At 36.5% G+C, this 21,860-nt stretch overlaps 4 protein-coding genes across 6 annotated transcripts; 3 read left to right on the forward strand and 1 right to left on the reverse strand.

The window, feature by feature from the left end:
- The first annotated feature begins 2,283 nt into the window (after positions 1-2,283).
- LOC17876948 (P-loop NTPase domain-containing protein LPA1 homolog 1) lies at positions 2,284-6,354 on the forward strand. Of its 3 annotated transcripts, none has more exons than XM_023784095.1 (8): positions 2,284-2,577; positions 2,704-2,876; positions 3,474-3,799; positions 4,095-4,176; positions 4,299-4,721; positions 4,804-5,544; positions 5,631-5,738; positions 5,816-6,354. In XM_023784095.1, exons 2-8 carry the CDS (start codon positions 2,706-2,708, stop codon positions 6,182-6,184), a joined length of 2,220 nt encoding a protein of 739 aa, XP_023639863.1. In that variant the 5' UTR covers positions 2,284-2,577; positions 2,704-2,705; the 3' UTR covers positions 6,185-6,354. The 3 variants fall into 3 exon arrangements, with proteins under 3 accessions (XP_023639863.1, XP_006280066.1, XP_023639858.1); XM_006280004.2 differs by having other exon boundaries at positions 2,284-2,572; XM_023784090.1 differs by having other exon boundaries at positions 2,284-2,876.
- A 1,785-nt stretch (positions 6,355-8,139) lies between these two features.
- LOC17876747 (high affinity nitrate transporter 2.4) lies at positions 8,140-10,781 on the forward strand. Its single transcript, XM_006282030.1, has 4 exons — positions 8,140-8,597; positions 8,850-9,201; positions 9,628-9,743; positions 10,115-10,781. The coding sequence occupies exons 1-4, from the start codon at positions 8,140-8,142 to the stop codon at positions 10,779-10,781; spliced, it is 1,593 nt and encodes a 530-aa protein (XP_006282092.1).
- Positions 10,782-13,912: 3,131 nt separating this feature from the next.
- LOC17876692 (high affinity nitrate transporter 2.3) lies at positions 13,913-16,079 on the forward strand. The gene is made up of 3 exons (XM_006281569.2): positions 13,913-14,743; positions 15,068-15,183; positions 15,272-16,079. Exons 1-3 carry the CDS (start codon positions 13,913-13,915, stop codon positions 15,942-15,944), a joined length of 1,620 nt encoding a protein of 539 aa, XP_006281631.1. The 3' UTR covers positions 15,945-16,079.
- Positions 16,080-16,573: 494 nt separating this feature from the next.
- LOC17875124 (ABC transporter F family member 1) lies at positions 16,574-19,384 on the reverse strand. The gene is made up of 5 exons (XM_006280113.2): positions 19,277-19,384; positions 18,930-19,153; positions 18,461-18,745; positions 18,136-18,370; positions 16,574-18,045 (listed from the first exon to the last, which is right to left on the reverse strand). The coding sequence occupies exons 2-5, from the start codon at positions 19,137-19,139 to the stop codon at positions 16,988-16,990; spliced, it is 1,788 nt and encodes a 595-aa protein (XP_006280175.2). The 5' UTR covers positions 19,140-19,153; positions 19,277-19,384; the 3' UTR covers positions 16,574-16,987.
- Between the last annotated feature and the right edge of the window lie 2,476 nt (positions 19,385-21,860).

A 21,860-nucleotide genomic window follows, 5' to 3' on the forward strand; every position in this document is an offset into this window, starting at 1 on the left:
ATCCAGTGGAGAATTAAGAATGGATGTATTGGCATGATCTGATGATGACTAAATACTCTTGGATCGGTTCTGAACAAGAAACTTTGATTTGGGCAATGGTGCACGTACATACAACTATACCGATTTTTGTATATTGTTTAAGATGCATGGATTAATAAGTCTGTTTCATAGAATATATGTGTAGTTCTCAATTAAACTGATGTATTTGCAGCACACATCCATGACTTTGTTTCAGTTTCTTTTGTAGACCATTGTTCGATAGGCTGGAAAATAAAAAGAACAAAACAAACGATGAAACTACGTACGGTAACAAAGAAAAAAGAAATACATATAGAAATAATAATTTGACAGGGTCCATTGATCTTTGGTAAACACGTTCATGGATGTAACGTTTTGTTTTTGTCCTCTTGACCCATTCTTGTCCTTTCCGGTCTTTTTCACACAGTCAGCTTTGTCCTTTTTCTCTCCTCCTTTTTAAAATTACAGTTTTACCCCGTCTTCATCCTCGTCTAAATTGGTCCACATGATGGGTGGCCTTGCGATCAAAACAAAGGCCCATGAAATTATTTGCTCTGGTTTTCCTAAACTAAACTTTGATCTATGACCTGATACAACTCAGCTGTACACGTAATTCACGGTGTAGATAAGGGTTAGTTTCGTCATTTCAGTAAGAAAATAATTATTGTCCCAGGAAGACTTTAAAGTCAAGACAGTTAAGTTTATAAATGAATATTCACTTAAATTCGTTTTATTTTTCAATGTTCCAAAAAAATATTAATAAATTACAAAACTGAGTTTTTAATACAGTTTTTGCGTGTGTGTGTCAAATGTATAAACATTGTAGAATTACAAGTTTCGGAATGTGTTTTCATTTTTTTAAGGAAAAATCTTGTATTTTAGACTTTGAGTAAAAAATATCTCACTAAACCTACCAATTTTAATCATGCAATTTAATGTGTAGCACAAAAAAAGTTGTTGTTCAGCAATCTTGCAGGGGTCGTAATCGTCGTATCTATGACCCGTTCATTTCCAAACAAATTGAGTGATATGAATTTCTCAAACAGGTTGGTTATTCATATTTTTTTTTATTTGAACACATAAGTTTTAAATTGAGTTTTTTTCTTCTTTACGCGAACTGATCAGAGTATTGTAGATTTTAAATCCAAATAGTAACAACTAGTTTTTTTTTTTTGAGCAACTAGTTTTTAAAAAAAAACTAAAATTAAGACATAAAGCACCCTTTTCTTTTAAAGTATATAGATCCTAATTAAATGTTGACAAAGACCGGATCAAATGGGGTCGGCGAAATACTTGCTTATATTTAACAAAATAAATAAAAATAAAGCACTTGGTTCTAAAAAATTTAAACTAATAATTCCTTTCTAACCGAAATCTTAACGATACAAACAGAAACCAAATAAATATTGGGTGTGTTGGCAAACTAGTACGTTTTTGAAAAATAATTATAAAGATAGTACTTTTACTATTCACAATTAGCAAAATAGTACAATTTTACTATTTCAGATATCTGTACAGACAAACAACTGTACAGTAACATATTATTGTACATCAAATATTTGTACAAAGAGAAACAACTACATATAAACATATTTACACATAAACAAATATACATATATAGACCAGAATATATCTGTACACATATAATTATACGTATATATAGACCGCTGTACGGATGATTTTCCGTACATCGACACACAACTGTACATAAGGATAGCAGGACGTATCAAAATTTGTTTGAAAAATATATGGAATTTTTTTTTTTAAATGCATATCAAATTATAGAGAAAAAAATACAGATTTTTGTGTAATTGAAATTTTATAGAAAACAAATATATTTTGATGAATATTTTTAGTTATTAGATTTAAGGGGGTTTTTAATAGTGTCTAAATAGTGTCCAAATAGTAAAAATGTATTAGTTTGCTAATAATGAATAGTAAATGTACTACTTCTATAATTATGTTTTAAAAATGTACTAAAAACCCAATTAATCCATAAATCTTTATCTTAAAATACCACTCAAATCAAAAAAAAATCCTAGGATATTACCCTTACAATTTTGATTCAATATGAAAATAATGTTTAAGTTATCTATACTTCAAATTTTTGTTTTTTAATATAAACCAGATTTAATGAGAAAAAAAAAATATTTGTATGAATATGAATTGATCTGGATTAGACATCAAAAAGGAGTAAATAGAATAAAAACAAAGTTGGGTGTAACTTTTATAAGGAAAAGAAAAATACAGGTTGAGTTACAATGCAACCCCAAACACAAAACAAAAAATCCAGAAATAAACGTATATATTTTTTTAATATCCCATTCTGTAATGGAAACGAGAAAGAGAGGAGAAGGTGGCTTGGCTTTAAAGAGAGAGACTCGTGGAGGCTTTACTGAAGCGATGCGTGGAACAAAGCTGACACAAAATGGCCACAACAACTTCTTCTTCTTCTTCTTCTTCTTCTTCTTCCTCTTATAATGCGACAACATTCTTATTCTCATCTGATTCTAAACCCTAATTTCGACACGCTTCTTTTTTAATTCCACCTAAGGTAAGGTACTACACAACGCTTCTTCTTCTTCTTCTTCTTCTCTTTTTTTTGTGCATTTGTCTCCTGCATGTTACAAAATCATATTATTACCAAAACATTCAAATCGAGATTCGTTTTTTATATATCTATAGATATGATGACGGAGACGACGAAGGTGATGTATATAGTGGTGGTCGACGGTACGGATACGGCGGTGGAAGAAGAAGACGGTAGCTGGAATTGGAAAGATTCGTTTAGGTATACGCGTCCTGTTTTACAGAGTACTCTTCAGCTTATGGGATGCAAAGCTCGTCACGCCTTCAAGGTCATCCGATTTCACACCTTCCTCTCTTCTTTTTTTTCCACATCGCTTTCATTTGAATTACGATTCGAACTTTAATTTATTTTGGTTCTTGTCGTTTAGTAGTTTGGGATCTTTATTTTCGATGGTGAGATTTTAATACTATAACGAACTGGCTTTTCTCTGGAACAGTGTGATGTGTCTGAATTTTGAATAGGAACTATGCACGTTTTGTCTGAACTGCGTCGACCGACATGGTCTATTCTCAAGTTTTTTTTTTTCTTTTTAATAAGAACGATTCTCAATAAATTATTTTCCGGGGTATTGGAAAGTAAGTGGCAGGGATCAGGATATACAGTAAGCATGGTTTTTAATCCGTGTGTTACCTTTTCTAATTTGGATTTTTTTTTTCCTGGCTTTTTCCTGATCATGAGCTTGCTTTAATATTTTGTAAAGGTAATGATTTTGTTTGAAACATAGACAAAAGTTTCATTCTTTATGGTGGTTCTGATTTATGGCTCTTCTTTTTGTTTTTCCATAACCTTTGGCAATATTCATTCCTCGTTCATTTTTTTAACAGATTCTGAGGTTCTGTGTTTTGTGTGTGTGTTGTGGGTGCAGATTAGTCGCAGGGTTTTTGAGTTAATAAGAAGTGAAGGATCTTTAATCGTTTCACCCTCCCATGGGAAAGAATCAGTTTTTGGGAAGACAAGTGATGCTGCTACTTCAGCTTGTGCTAATGTAGAAAAGGTTAACAACAACAAAGTTAACTGTTTAGCTACAGATGATGTTGATAAGAGTAAAAGTAGTAAGCCTTTTGAGGTGTACAAAAGGCGAGCAACCGTTGTTGTTTCGCGGGATATATTCGTTAACGTTGTCTGTGATGCTCTGGCTGAATATAAGTATGTGGGTCATGACCAAAGGGCAGACTTGATTCTGGCTTGCAGGTAATTTTCTTACCTTTAGGAACATATATGTTTTGAAGAACCGTATCTTGCTTCACTAAGAAACCTTTTGATAGGAACTGTAGTCAGGTTTTATTCTACTGGGGACATTAGAAATTATATGAGCTTACTCTTAAACCTCTGTCTATGTGTTCAGTTTCATCCTTCTTTGCATAATTGCATGACATTTTAAATTCAATGCGTCCGTTGCATTAGTCATGTTGTTTATGGCTGTGACCGCACCACATTTGATCCTTCATTTCACACATCATCTAATAATCTTTGCCATTTTCTACAGAATCAGAGAGAGGAAAGAATCTGTGACTGTTCTGCTGTGCGGCACCAGTGGCTGTGGCAAATCCACACTATCTGCTCTTCTGGTATTATCTTCATTCCTTCCAGTTATAAGCGTTACAATACCGGATCTTAGTTTATTAGGCTAGGTACTGTTTCACTTGTTTCTTCACAGGCATTACAATGCTTGATCTTTTTTTTCTTATAGGGAAGTAGGCTGGGGATTACAACAGTAGTCTCAACCGACTCAATCCGTCACATGATGAGGAGTTTTGTTGATGAAAAGCAGAATCCTTTGCTGTGGGCTTCAACTTACCATGCTGGAGAGTATCTTGACCCTGTAGCAGTTGCTGAGTCGAAAGCCAAAAGAAGAAGAGCCAAAAAAATGGATAGCATTGAGGACGAAAAAGCTAATTCATCTGAAGGTGTGAAGGCTGATAATACTCAAAAGACTGAAGTTGGATCAAAACCAACCACCCCTGTATTGTTAAGTCCCAAGCAAATGGCTGTAGAAGGATTTAAGGCACAAAGTGAAATGGTTATTGACAACCTCGATAGGCTCATTACCGCATGGGAAGAAAGGAAAGAGTCTGTTGTTGTTGAAGGTGTCCACTTAAGCCTTAACTTTGTGGTAAGCCTCAATCTTTTATCATTTAACACATTTCGTTTTGCAAGCTGGAAGATGTAATTCTAACTTCTTTCCTTGCTTGCAGATGGGACTGATGAAAAAGCATCCTTCAATAGTTCCATTCATGGTTTACATCGCAAACGAGGAGAAACACTTGGAACGATTTGCAGTTAGAGCAAAGTACATGACGCTTGACCCAGAGAAGAACAAGTATGTGAAATATATACGTAACATTAGAACAATACAGGACTACCTGTGTAAACGAGCTGACAAACATCTCGTTCCCAAGATAAATAATACCAATGTCGACAAGAGTGTTGCTGCGATCCACGCAACAGTCTTTAGTTGCCTGCGTAGACGAGAAGCAGGAGAACAGCTCTATGATGCTACCACAAATACTGTCTCAGTGATCGACGATGAGTATAGGAACCAGTGTACAGCCAATTCATTGAGTTCCAAAGGGATGTTTCAGCTGATCCAAAGAAAAGGTTCTTCCAGGCATCTAATGGCTCTTCTCAACACTGATGGCACTTTCGCAAGAACTTGGCCGGTTACCGGTAAGGTTGATGAGAGCGGAAAGCCAGTCTTTTGTAATGAGATGATGGAGGAAAATGGAATGGAGCATCCGGTTTATGGATACCTACAAAGAGCTGAACCTGTGAATCTTCAGTTTGGTCTATTTGGGATCAGTGCTTGGCCTTGTGATGGAGCAACGAGCCGCGCAGGGAGCGTAGATGACTCTAGAGCTGATGTAGCTGAAACTAGCAGTCGGTATTACTCTTCTTGCTGCAGCTCGCCTAGAATGTCTGAAGGAACTTCTAAAGAGGTACTCTAAAACTAGTTTCTCTCATGTCATTTGTTATGTGGAAGGTTGTTTGATGATTCTCTATCTTCTCTGTTAATTTCTTTCAGCTTAAGGAGGATCAGTCAGTGAATGGGAGCGACGAAGAAATCGAGGATGATCCTCCCGAGCCAGATACAGATTTTAGCGATGACGATAACAAGCGAGACCATGAAGAGGTAAATCTTCTTAATGATCTTTTAGTTGTTTATATATGTTCTCCGTGCTAAACAGAGTCTTGCAATAATGTCTGCAGGTGGGATCAGTTGATGAGCAATCAACAAAATCAGATGAGGAATACGATGATCTTGCAATGGAAGACAAAAGCTACTGGACAGATGACGAGGAAGAGTCGCGAGATACGGTTGCCATAATGTCTGAAAAAAACCACAAGGCTGCAACAAAAGACGACAAGTACATACAAAACTTAGACCTCTTTCTGCGGACTGCGAACCAGCAGCTGGTCGAGCCACTTCAGCTATGCGCATCGCTGCTAACGTGCGAAAACGGGAACCCGAGACTCTGGTCTGGTAAAGAAAAGATGAGGAAACGTTCTCTAAGCATCTCTGCCCTCGGAAAACACGGCTCGGGTTTGGGTGATCCGATTCTCCTAGGTGCCCCATGATCCTTTTGCTTTGCTTACTAGTAAATTTCTTACTTTGTTATCTCTGGTTTAGTCTTTAGTTTAAGTTTTTCAATGTGTGACCGTGTGTATAGTCTTAACTTGCACAAATTTGGGAGATTATATATGTAGTACATTTTTCTTTGAATGATATATATATAAGGCTTTAGATTCTTGACTTCCACAAATAAAGCTCCTTCGAAATTGTTAAGAACTGGATACGTATATAAATTTATGCATCATAGATTATTGTGATGGAAAAGGACAAAGGAAACGTATAAAGAACATTTTGGAGTTTTTCTCAAGCTAAGTGTCTTGACAAGAAGTAATATATAATAGGATTAATAATAACTTAACTTGAGATTAACTTCGGTGATAAAATATAATTAAAGAAGATGACATCATCAAATATACAGTTGTATAATCTATAATGGAATCCAGAGAATCTGGCTAGCAATCGTTGGACTTGGACCACCTTAATCTTAGAGACACGTACGTATTAATTCACATTTTAGCATATAAAAACTATTTGTGTGCGCCTGTAAATCTGCTGGCATTGTAACTTAGCATGTTGTCAGTTCCTGCAGTTGACAATCTTAAGATTGTAATTAGTGTTTTGGTTCTTCTTCCTTCTTTTCTTCAGAAATTACTTTCCTAATTGAGTTTCTTTTCTTCAGAAATTACTTTTCTAATTGAGTTTGATTATATGTTTATATCTAACTAGTAAACCCAAAGCACAAAACTGCTAACTAGCTAGAAAAGAAAAAAAAACAGTTTTTGGTCACAAAACAAGGAAGTCATTATGAATTAACAGTAATGGACCTAATGGTATCTCTTACTGCATATTGGGAGATGAAGCTTATGAAAAAGTTTAAAGAATGATTTATAATGGTTGGTGTTTTGGACATGTAAAGTTTCATTGTTCTTAAAAATTAAAAGATCAAACTATAGCACTGCTGCACGTTTACTTCGGGGGTTCTAAGAAGAAAAGTTTATATATATATATATATGTAAGTACAACTATTATTCTGCTGTTACAATCTTCCTAAGCATAGTTCGGGATCTGATTACATCATCATAACTATAGTTTAATATGCGAGAAACTATATATTTTTTAAGTTTCGTTCTATCACATTAGTGACTAGTATATTTACAATTTTTAATGTTTTAACCCCCAAAGAGAAAAGTATTATCAAATTGAACCTTTGAAATCCATGCAGAGACGTATAGAGAGGAAGCACCCACGCACAGGAGTCGTTCACATGTAAAATGCATCACACCGCCGGGACCTTCTTGGATGGATTATTGCATATTTGCATCTCATCATGTGGAAAAATCTCACTACCTAGTAAAATGGCTGTTTCTAGCCTATATCTAAAGAAAAAGCTTGGCTCATTACTGCTTTGCTCATCTCCCTTTGCATAAAAAGTTCAAGGTAAAAGAAAGAAATAACAGAAACTAAATTCCAAAAATAGTTTCTCTCTTTAACAAAAAAAAAATTTGAAAAATAGTTTCTCTAGTAAAGAAAAATTTAAATCCTAAAGATTTGTCCAGGAAAAACAAATTAAATCCTAAAGATATGGATAGTTTAGTAATATCATGTTGATAAATACAAAATTGGAATCTAATAAAACTATAAAAGTGAACGTTTGGGACGTATGACGAGGCTAAATTCTCGTGTATGCATGCTCGCGGCGAAAGTGAATATTCCATACTATTAATATATAGACACAACTTGTGTATAATTGTAATCAGTCTCGCATAAACAACGTCGCATCATTAATTATCGTTAACAACTATACTATTATAGTATCATTTACGTAAAACGAATCCCACTTATAGCCTTTTCGAATCTCAATCAGCTCTTACCAAGTCAACTTACGTTTCCCTATATAAACCAGTCCCTTCTTCTTCTTGTTCCCTAAACACAAGACCACTAGCCAAATATCGAATACAAAATGGTCGATGGTTTCGGTGAACCCGGAAGCTCAATGCACGGAGTAACCGGCCGAGAACAAAGCTATGCGTTCTTCGTCGAGTCTCCGGCCGTACCTTCCGACACATCAGCAAAATTCTCTCTTCCAGTCGACACCGAACACAAAGCCAAAGTCTTCAAACTCTTATCCTTTGAAGCTCCACATATGAGAACGTTCCACCTTGCTTGGATCTCATTCTTCACTTGCTTCATCTCCACATTTGCTGCAGCACCTCTTGTCCCCATCATTCGAGATAACCTTAATCTCACCAGACAAGATGTCGGAAATGCCGGTGTTGCTTCTGTCTCTGGCAGTATCTTCTCTAGGCTTGTTATGGGAGCCGTCTGCGATCTCCTTGGGCCACGTTATGGCTGTGCTTTCCTCGTCATGCTCTCTGCTCCGACCGTCTTCTCCATGTCTTTCGTTGCTGATGCCGGCGGGTAAGCTTGCTTACATTGTAAATTGCAAAATTGTGCAAAAAGCTTAAGACCATTTTCACTTAGTTTGAGACTCTCCTATATACATATGTATGTGATGATATGCCCGTTTCACTAACCGATTCGAAAAGAAATTTTCTGAAAGAACAATGGATATATAATCTCAAAATTAAAATAATAATAAGTAAAGTGGCTATATATATATATATTGGATTAGTCTTTTGATTTGGAAGTCTAACAATATTTTGGCTATAGGTACATAACGGTGAGGTTCATGATCGGATTCTGCCTCGCAACCTTTGTGTCATGTCAGTACTGGATGAGCACAATGTTCAACGGTCAGATCATAGGTTTGGTGAACGGGACAGCGGCCGGATGGGGGAACATGGGAGGTGGAGTCACGCAGCTACTCATGCCGATGGTCTATGAGATCATTCGACGCTTGGGGTCTACGTCCTTCACAGCGTGGAGGATGGCCTTTTTTGTCCCCGGGTGGATGCACATCATCATGGGTATCTTGGTCTTGACTTTAGGACAAGACCTCCCAGATGGTAATAGAAGCACACTCGAGAAGAAAGGTGCTGTTACTAAAGACAAGTTCTCAAAGGTAATTAAGACCTAAATTAAATAACTTTAACCTCTTCTTGGATCCTTTTGAGTCTTAATCTTATATATTAAGATCTGCAGGTCGTTGTCTAACTTATATACTTTTCATGTTATATTTAAAAGGTTATTCTGATATAGATCTTATATTAACATTTTTAGATAGATGGAAATAATCAATTAATTAATTTTAAGAAAACAATTGGGCTCATTCTTATTTAAAACGAATTATAGAAAAAGAAGATGATACGTTTTTATATATATAGAATAAGCGAAATCCTTATACCTAAGTGACTGTAATATCTTTATATATATCATCTTCAGATAAATCATTATACCCTATCATACAGTTCTTTTTTTTTTCTGTTAAAGATCTTTTTTTTGGGTTAAGACTCATGATATATAGTTTTCTCGTGGACAATTTAACCAGGTTTTATGGTACGCGATCACAAACTATAGGACATGGGTTTTCGTGCTGTTATATGGATACTCCATGGGAGTAGAGCTCACAACCGATAACGTCATCGCTGAGTACTTTTTCGACAGGTAAACTTATTAATGACTCGTTTTATATTTATTGAATCCTTTAGTCTATAAAGTATAAACAATACTTATACGTTTTTTACTCTATTAGCAGAGTGGTGTGTATCATGCCATTGGATGAACCATGTTATATAATAGATACAGTAAAACTCAACCTTGAATGTAGTTAATGTTGATACCTTGCATGCTCAAATGATATTTTTAACCAAAACATAATATTTCTAAAGAAAATTATTCTACTAAACATATATACTTTAACCCTTTTTTTGCATATTCGATACTTCCACATTAAATTTTATTAGTTACCAACTAGATCCTAACAATATAAACAACATGGATAAAAAAGACTCAATACATGCTGACTATTTTTGCAGGTTCCATCTCAAGCTTCACACGGCCGGTATAATCGCTGCAAGCTTTGGTATGGCTAACTTTTTTGCTCGTCCTATTGGTGGTTGGGCCTCAGACATTGCGGCTAGACACTTCGGCATGAGAGGCCGTCTTTGGACGTTATGGATCATCCAAACCTTAGGCGGTGGTTTCTGCGTATGGCTAGGCCGAGCCACGACCCTTCCAACAGCTGTTTTCTCCATGATCCTCTTCTCTCTCGGGGCTCAAGCCGCTTGTGGAGCCACCTTCGCCATCATACCTTTCATCTCACGCCGCTCTTTAGGGATCATCTCTGGTCTTACTGGAGCTGGAGGAAACTTCGGCTCCGGTTTGACCCAGCTCGTGTTCTTCTCAACCTCAACGTTCACTACGGAGCAAGGACTGACGTGGATGGGGGTGATGATTATGGCGTGTACACTACCCGTTACTTTAGTGCATTTCCCGCAATGGGGAAGCATGTTTTTGGCTTCCACGGAAGATGCAGTGAAGTCTACGGAGGAGTATTATTATTTGAAAGAGTGGACGGAGACGGAGAAGCAAAAAGGTATGCATGAAGGGAGTTTGAAGTTCGCCGTCAATAGTAGATCGGAGCGTGGAAGGCGCGTGGGGTCTGCAACATCTCCTCCTAGTGGTACGCCGGAACACGTTTAACATATATTTGTTGAAATTAAATGTCTTGTATCAGTTTCTATTGCTTCAAATGTGTAAGTAATTTTATGGAGTTACAAGTTTAATTTCTATAAAAGGGATACTTTTCTCTTCATGTAGTCTCGTAAGAGTTGTATTGTTTTTGAAAATTTATCCTTTATTTTCAGTGTATCTCGCAGATTAAACTGTTTGACCAACTCAACATAGTCAGTATTCAAAAATATCCCATCGAGCCAAATTAGATAACTTCTCTCTAGATATGTAAACGGTAATAGGGTCTGACCATATGAACTTTTTAGGAAGCCCTCTCAGCATTTCAGCCCACTTTGATTTCAGATTTCTTAACTGATTGATTATAAGTATAACCCATATATAATGATAAAATCATGATTTGTTTTAATTTTACTTTCCTCTTAAACATAGTATGAAGATCTCATAACTAAACTCATACTAGAATGAAAATTTATGGTATTCTTGTGAAATTGTAGACTTGCACTGACCAATTAAAGGAATGTTCAGCAAAAAACAACTTTGGGCTTTAACCAACAAAGTTGTGTGTATTTGATTGTTACCAATTTAGTTTTCGTATATTTATATGTGGTCGAGAATATTTGGGAAGGCACTGAACTATATTTTGTTTTTTCCGGTGGTTCTTATAGAAAGTGGAGGAACACAACTTGTTGTGCATTACAACAATATCACTTTTTACATATCTTTGCTTATCTATCCCATATGATATGTGGTCAGTATATATAAACTTCTTATCTGATATACACACTTTACAAAATATTCTCATAATGTAATAGTACATCTCTGGAGAATATGTATCGCATATCGCAACCGAAGACTAAGCAATTCAATTTCTATTTTATTTTTGTTAACCAAATTTTGTGTTATTGAATTACCAAAGCATTAGTAAAACATTATGTAACCGACGTGTATGATCATATAATTCCAATTCTCCTATTGAACTATATGGCGCCGGTACCGCCGTTTAGTTCAGTTTTACCCAAAACTTTCTGATTACTAAACAAACTACTAATTAGGAGAACAAGATATGTAACTGACGTGTATCATATATTCAAATGGTTTGAACGACATGAGGATTACAGTCAGAGGGGAGAGACCGTACACCCTCCGCATCATAAGGACAGAACCTAATGATGTGTGATCTGTACGGGTCTAAAATAAGTAATTTAACAGATAAGTCAATTAAGTTATCATTAATGTAATTTAAGCAAGTCAACAATTATCACATATCAGGAAATTTTATTATATGAGCACGATAAGCATCAACCACTTTTCTGGTGAACAAATCCCATGTTCATCGTTACGTGAAAATTGCCGTCATTGGAGCAACTATTTTATTTATATATCAACTTAAGCTTTCCTCAATTTTTACAAAAAGGAGCCTTCAATTTAATCACGCTGAATGAAAAGTAAATATATCTTTCTAACCTACAACTTTTGACTCTAATCTATTCACACCGTTTACTTTTGAATTAAGCCACTTGTAGTCTATACTAGTGATGATGTTCACTTCAATACGCCCGTATCTACACAATTGAAAAAATCCGAATCTAAAAAGCTTATCTGAATCTTTCAATTTGTCTACTTCGTTTTGTTTTTCCTTCAATGTATAATATAACCTGAACCGGGAGATAAAAGGAAAAGACAAAAACTGAAATATATATACTTTTAATAGCTTTTCTTTAGGCCAATAAAACTTGGATATCTTTGCAAACGAAAGGCTACCAACCAAGTTAAGAAATTCTCAAAATGTCTGTTCTGTCTATTTAAGTTCTTCTTAACATATACATGAAACTTCAGTCTAACAAGTTGAGCCTTCGAAATTTAATAAACATAAGAAGTCAATGAGCCACATTACTCATGTAATGAAAGAATATTGTTTTAAGACAATTTTTTTTGTTTGACCTTTCCCGTAATATTTGAAATTTCTTAACCTATAAACATTGGACTTTTTTGCCTTCCCTACATGTGAAAACTATATATTATATATAAATATAACTATTAACTATATATAAAAAAAGAAAGGTTTCACCTTATTAATATTGGGTCATTCTAGTAAACTATAAGACTTACAATATGTGACGAATGTACTACTATTCTACCGAAATTTGTTGATGAACGAACGTGGAAAACAACATGATCTCTCTAGTTTACGAATCATAGTGCTTTGAAGCAACCAACTGATATAACGAAAACGTAGAACTGAACTATATGTTTAAGAGCTTATATATATAGAGATAATACAAAACTCAGGAATTGATTTAAGAAAGTCAACTTATCATTTCGTTTCATAGTGAGGATATGCGAACATCATAGGCGGAAAGTATATAATATTTAACTTATAAACTAGACAATATATAAAACGTTAAACCATTTTTGTAGGAAGTAATCTACTAATTCAGTTGGTGAGTCGACCACATGGAATGTTCAACAGTTCAAGAGACAAATAAATATTGTATTTAAAAACACTTTGACACTTTATGCCTTCGATGATACGTACGGCCTCCTAGGCCTTTCTTAGCTTATTGCCCCAATGCCAACTGTCAACGTTCTCCATCTTAGAGAAAAATACGTATAAACCTGCCAGGCTGCCAATAGCCCCGAATAGATTTTACACGTAAGATAATTGGTAGATTTCTTTTCCATAACTTTAAATTATCCTATCGAGAAAAAAAAACTCTTAAACACGTATGAAAAGTAATTTAATTGTAACTTAGCACGTATGAATTAGTAGCTAGTTAGCTACATTATGCAAGAAGAATAATATGTTTAGTTCTCCAACTTTTATAATACTTGTCAGCCATTAGTAATTAAAATAGTCACATATCTAATACTAAATGCTGTTATCATTTGATAATTATATAAGTTTTCACATGCAAATTGGTAAGTCCTTGCTAATTTTTGCTTATATTATTCAAATCTCATTATTGGACCCACCTAGCCCTAACCACAGGCCACCTTTGTGATATTGGTATGTAATGTAACTATGTATGATTTATCCCTCCTCTGGCTCTATATATACTTAGCATTTCTCAAATCTCCAACTCACACCAAAAACACAACAAAGAGCACCAAAACGTCTTTCATCTCACTCTCACCTTACAATGGCGCCCAACAATTCTAATGACGAAGGCTCCATTGGAACCTCCTTGCATGGAGTTACAGCAAGAGAGCAAGTCTTCTCTTTCTCCGTAGATCCTTCATGTCAAACAATCCAGTCAGACGATCCAACGGCTAAATTCCACGTTCCCGTTGATTCCGAACATCGAGCCAAAGTGTTCAACCCACTCTCATTTGCAAAACCTCACATGAGAGCTTTTCACTTAGGATGGCTCTCATTCTTCACTTGCTTCATCTCAACCTTCGCCGCTGCACCATTAGTCCCCATCATCCGCGACAACCTCGACCTCACCAAAACTGACATTGGGAACGCCGGAGTTGCATCCGTCTCTGGCGCCATTTTCTCAAGGCTAGCCATGGGAGCGGTTTGCGATCTCCTCGGTGCGCGGTACGGGACTGCCTTCTCCCTCATGCTAACCGCCCCAACCGTCTTCTCAATGTCGTTTGTGGGAGGCCCAAGCGGATACTTATGCGTCCGGTTCATGATCGGATTCTGCCTCGCCACGTTCGTATCGTGCCAGTATTGGACCAGCGTCATGTTCAACGGTAAGATCATAGGACTTGTGAATGGTTGCGCCGGCGGGTGGGGAGATATGGGCGGTGGAGTGACTCAACTCCTCATGCCGATGGTCTTCCAAGTCATCAAACTTGCTGGAGCCACTCCGTTCATGGCGTGGCGCATAGCTTTCTTTGTACCCGGATTACTTCAAATTATCATGGGCATTCTCGTCCTCACTCTCGGCCAAGATCTACCTGACGGTAACCTAAGTACCCTTCAGAAGAGTGGTCAAGTCTCTAAAGACAAATTCTCCAAGGTACGTAGTTTTCTGTACATGTCATACTTCGCCTCATCTTTAGTTATATAAAAATAAAATACAAGAAGAACAATAGAGGTCTCATATAAAGAATCTTGCAATTTAATTTTAGTCGTAGCAAACTTTGTGACTCTCTTTCGAAATTAGCATTTAGATGCAAATTAATCAGGAATAATACCTGCTATTGTGATTAAGTTGCCTAAAACAAATGACCATAGCTATAATGGCAACAAATACGTAAAATCAGTATTTTGGTTACTTAAAAATAAAAATAAATAAATAACGTCACTTAACAGTTTATCTTGTTATTATGCAACGTGATAGGTATTCTGGTTTGCTGTGAAGAACTACAGAACATGGATTTTATTCATTCTTTATGGATTTTCCATGGGAATTGAATTAACGATCAACAACGTTATCTCCGGATATTTCTACGACAGGTTCGATTTAAACTTAGTTAAACCCAAATGATGATCTTACTTAGCACAAGGTTATAACCATTGTTTTCTTGTTTTCTACATATATCAGGTTTAACCTTAAGCTTCAAACAGCTGGTATTGTAGCAGCCAGCTTTGGAATGGCTAACTTCATCGCCCGTCCCTTCGGTGGCTACGCCTCCGATGTTGCAGCTCGGGTTTTTGGCATGAGAGGCCGGTTGTGGATCTTATGGATCTTTCAAACTGTAGGAGCTCTTTTCTGTATCTGGCTAGGTCGAGCTAGCTCACTTCCCATAGCAATCTTAGCAATGATGCTTTTCTCAATCGGTACACAAGCAGCTTGCGGAGCCCTCTTCGGGGTTGCACCTTTTGTCTCGCGCCGCTCTCTAGGCCTCATATCGGGACTAACCGGCGCAGGAGGAAACTTCGGGTCTGGTTTGACCCAACTGATTTTCTTCTCATCATCGAGGTTTAGTACAGCGGAAGGACTCTCGTTGATGGGCGCAATGGCAGTTTTATGCACACTCCCGGTTGCGTTTATACATTTTCCGCAATGGGGAAGCATGTTTCTAAGACCGTCGAGCGATGGAGAAAGATCCAAAGAAGAATATTATTACACTTCTGAGTGGACAGAGAACGAGAAACAACAAGGATTGCACGAAGGAAGCATCAAATTTGCTGAAAATAGTCGGTCTGAGAGAGGCAGGAAAGTAGCTTTAGCTGACATTCCAACGCCAGTTGCTGGAACTCCAAATCATGTTTGAAGACCAACTAACCAGATATTTTCTTTTTAAACGTTATGCTCATCTAATCTGCTTTATAGTTTCATATTCCACTCCATATATGAGATGTGTACTGAGCAAGGTCTTTTCTTTGATAAGTAAGGTTCGATGAGCTTGGTACTTGAGTATAAAATTATTGTCATGTTGTTTAAATGAAAGGCAAAATGTTCAACAACTCTTTTTCCCCGCAACTAAAAGCTTTTCTACAGTCAGAATTAATGTCAAACTACAAGAAGGAAAATAGATAAAGATCTCACTGTTGAAAATGCTTGAAATGCTAAGAGTCCACATGAAGAAAACTTTATGAACAAAGACTACGGAAGAAGTAATTGAATGAGTAATCTTCACATCACAGAAACAGATCTCACAAAAGAATCTGAGCTGGAGTATGAGAAACTAATAGTTTCTTATAAACGAATAAAGGAATCAGAAGATCGAGTAAAAACCAGTAAAGAGTTACACAAGCTTGAATGTAACAATGATCACTGGTAGTTAAATTTTGTAAGGAGCCAAGGTTCTGTGTTACTCTGTAGTTGATTCAAGGTACCTTCCCCAGAATCAACATAGAATAGAATATTCGGATACTTTACCAACGAATATGCGAATATAAATTTAGAGAAGATTATCACTTTTAATAATTAAATATAATACCATAATCGTCAACATCTCAGTCTTTAAAGAAAATAAAAATATTCCTACAAATACCACCAAAAATATTACTTTTTCTCTCTGTTTCCGCCTTCAAAAACCGTTCAATAACAATAACAAAAAAAAAAAAAAGTGCACATCGATAATGATAATAATACTAATATAGAAAGAATCTCTGACCTCTTATATGCGTAAGAGATGCAGAGATTACGAGTATGGTTGCTCTATGTCTCTCAAGTGTGGCTTCAGAACTCGTTAAAAACCATTCCCAAAACCATTGTAAACCAAATCCTTCCTCTCTTTCTCTCTCGGCGTGACTCAATCAGAGTCTTCTTTCGCTTTTTGCTCCAAGAGGAGAAGACTTGACCTCTCTATCTTCAATCTTCAAGTCCAGCTTTAGCCTTGAGGTGCCTCTTGAAGTCCATAATGTCACCGTTCCATTTGGTTATGCATTGCTTCTCACAAACCCATATCTCATGCGCCACTTGGTTGATCAGCCTGAAGTCGTGACTCACCAGGACCAAACCACCGTCCCACTCGTTCAGTGCCTCAGCGAGCGAGTCGATCGTCTCAATATCCAAATGGTTAGTAGGCTCATCCAGCAGAAGCATGTTAGGCTGCTTGTAAGCCAACCATGCAAAGATCACTCTGCTCCTTTGTCCATCAGATAGATTCTTCATTGGCATTACTTGGGCCTTACCAGTTAGGCCAAATCTACCAATCGCAGCTCTCATTTTCTCCTCTTCGGTACCGGGGAACTCCCTCATCATGTAGAGAAGTGCAGGCAATTCCAGGTCAAGCTTCTCAGCCAGATGCTGATGGTACTGAGCAATCTTCAAGTGGTTGTGACGCCTCACCATTCCTTCAGTTGGGTGCAATTCACCAGTCATGAGCTTCAACAGCGTACTCTTTCCAGCTCCATTAGGTCCTACTAGGGCAACCCTTGAGTCCAAGTCGACCCCAAAGTCAATGTTTTTGTATATGAGGTAGTCTGGTGTGTACCCAAAAGAGACCTCCACAAACTGAAGCACTGGAGGTGGAAGCTTCCCAACATCAGCAAAACGGAAAACAAGAACACTGTCTCTGGCAACCTTTTCAGTGAGCCCACCTCTCTCCATCTTTGCCAAGGTTTTCTCCTTACTCTGTGCTTGACGAGCAAGCTTGGCTGAACCGTGACCAAACCGAGCAATGTACTCCTTCATGTGAGAAATCTGCTCCTGCTCCCATCTGTATTGTTTCATCTGGTTCTCTTCCAATTCAGAACGAGTCTGGCAATACTGATCAAAGTTACCAGTGTAGTACTTGAGCTGTTTGCTTTGCATGTGGATGATGTTTGTACACACTCCATTCAAGAAATCCTGTGAGTGAGATACCACAACAAGGATGCGGTCAAAATTCTTCAAGCTCTCTTCTAACCAGACACAAGCCTCCAAATCTGTTTCAGGAGATATCATCAGAACCAGCACTAAAAACACAATACTATGAAAACATTCCAAAGCAAGTAAAAAGAAGAAAGATCACCAACCTAAATGATTTGTCGGCTCATCAAGCAAAAGGATTGTTGGCATTATGAAGAGTGCTCTTGCCAATGCAATTCTCATCCTCCAACCACCAGAAAAATCCTTAGTTTTCTTCGCTTGCATCTCCTTGTCGAAACCAAGACCAAACAAAATTTCAGCAGCACGCTTCTCAGCAGTTGCAGCATCCATGGCTTCCAACCTCTCATATATAGAATCAAGACGCTCTCCGCCTCCATCATCCTGGAAATAATCAAACATCCATGATTAGAATCCAACAAGAAAACAAAGTTCAATCAACCATCTAGACTATTGTTGAATTATTACACAAACCTGCTCAACAAGAATCTCAACTTCCTTCTCCAACCTCAACCTCTCCTCATCACAGCTAACAACAGCCTCAAGGGAAGACATGTCAGTGGCTTCAATCTCATGAGAAAGATGATAGATATCCATGTGGTCCGGAATTGGAATCTCTCTGCGTCCAATTGCGGTCAAAAGAGTGGACTTTCCACAACCATTCAACCCAAGAAGACCATAACGTCTTCCATAGTTAAGCTCCAACATCGAATCCACAATAAGGTCGTGACCATGAAACGTAACAGACAGTGACTCTATCTGCAAACAGATGTTGAAAGGATTCCATCAAAATCAGGGGATACAAAGTATAACATATCTCAATTTTTATAATCACGCATCGATAAGAGTCACAGAATCAATAACTAAACAGATCTGTTCCTAGTTAACAATTGAAAAAAAAAAGGAAAATAAAACATAAGGGATGGAGATAAAAAGGGCATACTCGAATATCCCTAGATTGAGGATGAGAACAGAGAACTCCGGTACAGGTCCGATCAGAAATTTGAAGAGCTTCGACGCCACTGGACAAGCTATCAACTCCATTGGAAGAAGTAGCGGCGGATTTAGATGCAGCAGCAGCTTTACCACCTCTTTTAGCGGCGGCAGCAGCTTTCTTCTGAGCTGCCTTCTTCTTGCTAGCATCAGACACCATCTTCAAAAATCTCCCTGAATTAAAAGATAAAAAAAAAACACAAAACAAATCCAAAATCCAAAATCAGACCACGGAGAAGAAGACAATACAGATCGTGGAATCAACAAATCGTGGAAGACAAGTGAAGAATTGATTACCTGTGGGATTGGGGAGATCTGTAGATCTAGGGTTTTCAGGAGTTGCGCAAAAAGACCTGTTTCGGCAAAAATTAGGGTTAATGGTGGTTTCTGTTGACGCGAGGCGGAAGAATCGGTATTTATAGGAGATGATACTTCTGTGGTCTGTGTGTGCCACGTGTACGGCGTCACTGAGTTTGCTTTTTATATGAGTTTCAGTTGCGTATCAGAATCCAACACACACACACAACTTACTTCACTTTGGTCGGTCCCGAATAATATGCTTGTTTTATATGGGCTTTAAATCTGGGCTTTCTAAATTAAAGGCCTAATCTAAAACTGAAAAGTTGAAGCCCAACGACCTTGTCTTAGGCTTTATTCTCATCGGACTACAGAGGCCTGTTTTTTCCCGCGAATGGTTGTCTTTTCCAGCCTCTTTAAGTTTTACTTACACGATCAACAACATAAGAATGTTGATGTAAATAGTCTTGACTCTTGAGAATCCCACGTAGCTGTAATGTAAGTAATACTCTTGAAGATGGTCATGAAAGGTCATGTCCACTAATTTTATCAGCTCTTTTTTGGTGTGTGTGTGTTCTGTTTCATCTTGTAGATACACTGTAGAATGTAAGCATTCACGAGTGTACAAGTGAGAATAGTTTATTCCTGTAAACAGAGATGAAAAGCTGATTCTACTTGGAAGTTGAAGAGATCTCCTAGTAGATGGAATGTTCACTCGATGAGATGTATCAGAAGATCTTCATCATTTCTTAAACCTTGTAAGAGAAATCATATATAAATACATTCTTTTCTTTCTTTTTCTTTGGGACAAAAGTACATATGTGTGTATATTTTTAAAAAAGATAAAATGTGTGTATTTTAAATTTTGCTTGTTATCAAATTTGTTAAGTTCGTCTAAGAGAAAAAGACAAGTGAAACTAGAGAAAACAAACTAAAGCTCAAATCGAAGACTTGAGTTATTGACTTGTATGCTGTGTATGTCAAGTCAACTTAGTCGTCTGGTCTGGGAAAGAAGATTCAACGACACCCCGTTAATTGGGTTTTGTCTGTCTCCGTAGAAAAAATTGTTCATTCATATTTGGATATTTGGAATTTGTTTTCCAAGGAAGAGGAAAGTTCTGCGTCCTTATCATCATTCACTCATTGCAAAACAAGTTTGGAAATTAGTGTATAGCAGAAACCAAATCAAATTGAAATTTTCACAAAGTACCAAAGTAGAGAAAAATAATCATGTGAATATGAGGAAAGTAAAAAAGCGCAAAGCATTGACTCTTTCCTAGAAAGGCTAAATGTCTTTCTCCTTTTTCTCTTTTATGTAATTTTGATTTTTATAATTATATCGTATCGTTTTCATTGTTGTGGACCTCATTAGCACCACCTCCTTGTGCAAGAAGGCGTTGTTGTGAGTAGAGAGTCTATGTTTTCAATACTTATAGTCTATACCCATTGTTTTTTTTCTCTAAATGAAATCATAATAGTTCACCCGATTCATTTGAATGAACCACTGCATTGACATGATGGATGATCAATCCTAAAGTAATACTAAAATTTTGAATATTGTGAGTTTGAGGGTAAATAGATCTATGAAATTGTGATTTGTTATTCATTCCATAACTAAAATGGCTATGAGGTGGAACTTAGTAAACTTTTTATGTTATCATAGTCCAACAAATAGGACTAGATGGATGAGTCATTTGAGAGACATATCATAAGAATCTCACACTAAAGTTTATTTACCCCCAATAACTTAACCTTTCTACAAAGCCATAAATACTCTCCTTAATCTAGTTGATATATCCAAACGGAATTTTATCAACAAGAGTTGCATTGCAATGTGTCATAAGTTGGATATGCTTTTAAGCAAGAACCTCATGTACCTAAAACTTTTGGCTCTTGATCAGTCCACTTGGTTGTACCTCTAATAAACTGATAATCAAATTAATTGTGTACCTTTGATTCTTTATCATTATTAGTTTTGGGTTCCAATGCTCCCAAGAAAATACCAAACGACAAAAAAAAAAAGAGTTGCTATAATAGCCTATAATTTATTGAAAACAACCACACTAACCTATCAAGATTTTAAAAGATTTGTATAGCACACTTTTACCATATTATCCTTCCACATATATATTTTCCATTTTAATTATTGTAAAAATCACACCTAAAATATTAATAAATGTTCAGAATATTGTTTAAACAAAATTTAAAAATTTAAATTATAAAATCGAAAATTAAAAACAAGAAAAGGAAACAATTAATAAGGGAATCAAATAAAAAAGGAAATATTTTTCAAAAATACCAATCGTTTGGAATTATAAAAGTCATGCAATTAAGTCACTCATCTTCTTCAACGGCATAGTTGCTGTATCCACTGTTCATCTTCTGAAATATTAAGAGATACTTGTATTATCGGGTCAAAGCATTGGTTTATCTTATATTTGTGGTTCTCTAAATCTGATAATCATTGGAGTGGAAACGGTAAGTTATATTTAGTTTGTATTAAAAAATTAGTTTGATTGTGATTCATACCAAATCATCTATTATATTGTATTGCATATTGTACAGATTTTTTTTACTAATATGG

Source organism: Capsella rubella, unplaced genomic scaffold (genome assembly GCF_000375325.1).
Source record: "Capsella rubella cultivar Monte Gargano unplaced genomic scaffold, Caprub1_0 scaffold_8, whole genome shotgun sequence".
In the NCBI taxonomy this organism is placed as follows: Eukaryota; Viridiplantae; Streptophyta; class Magnoliopsida; order Brassicales; family Brassicaceae; genus Capsella; species Capsella rubella.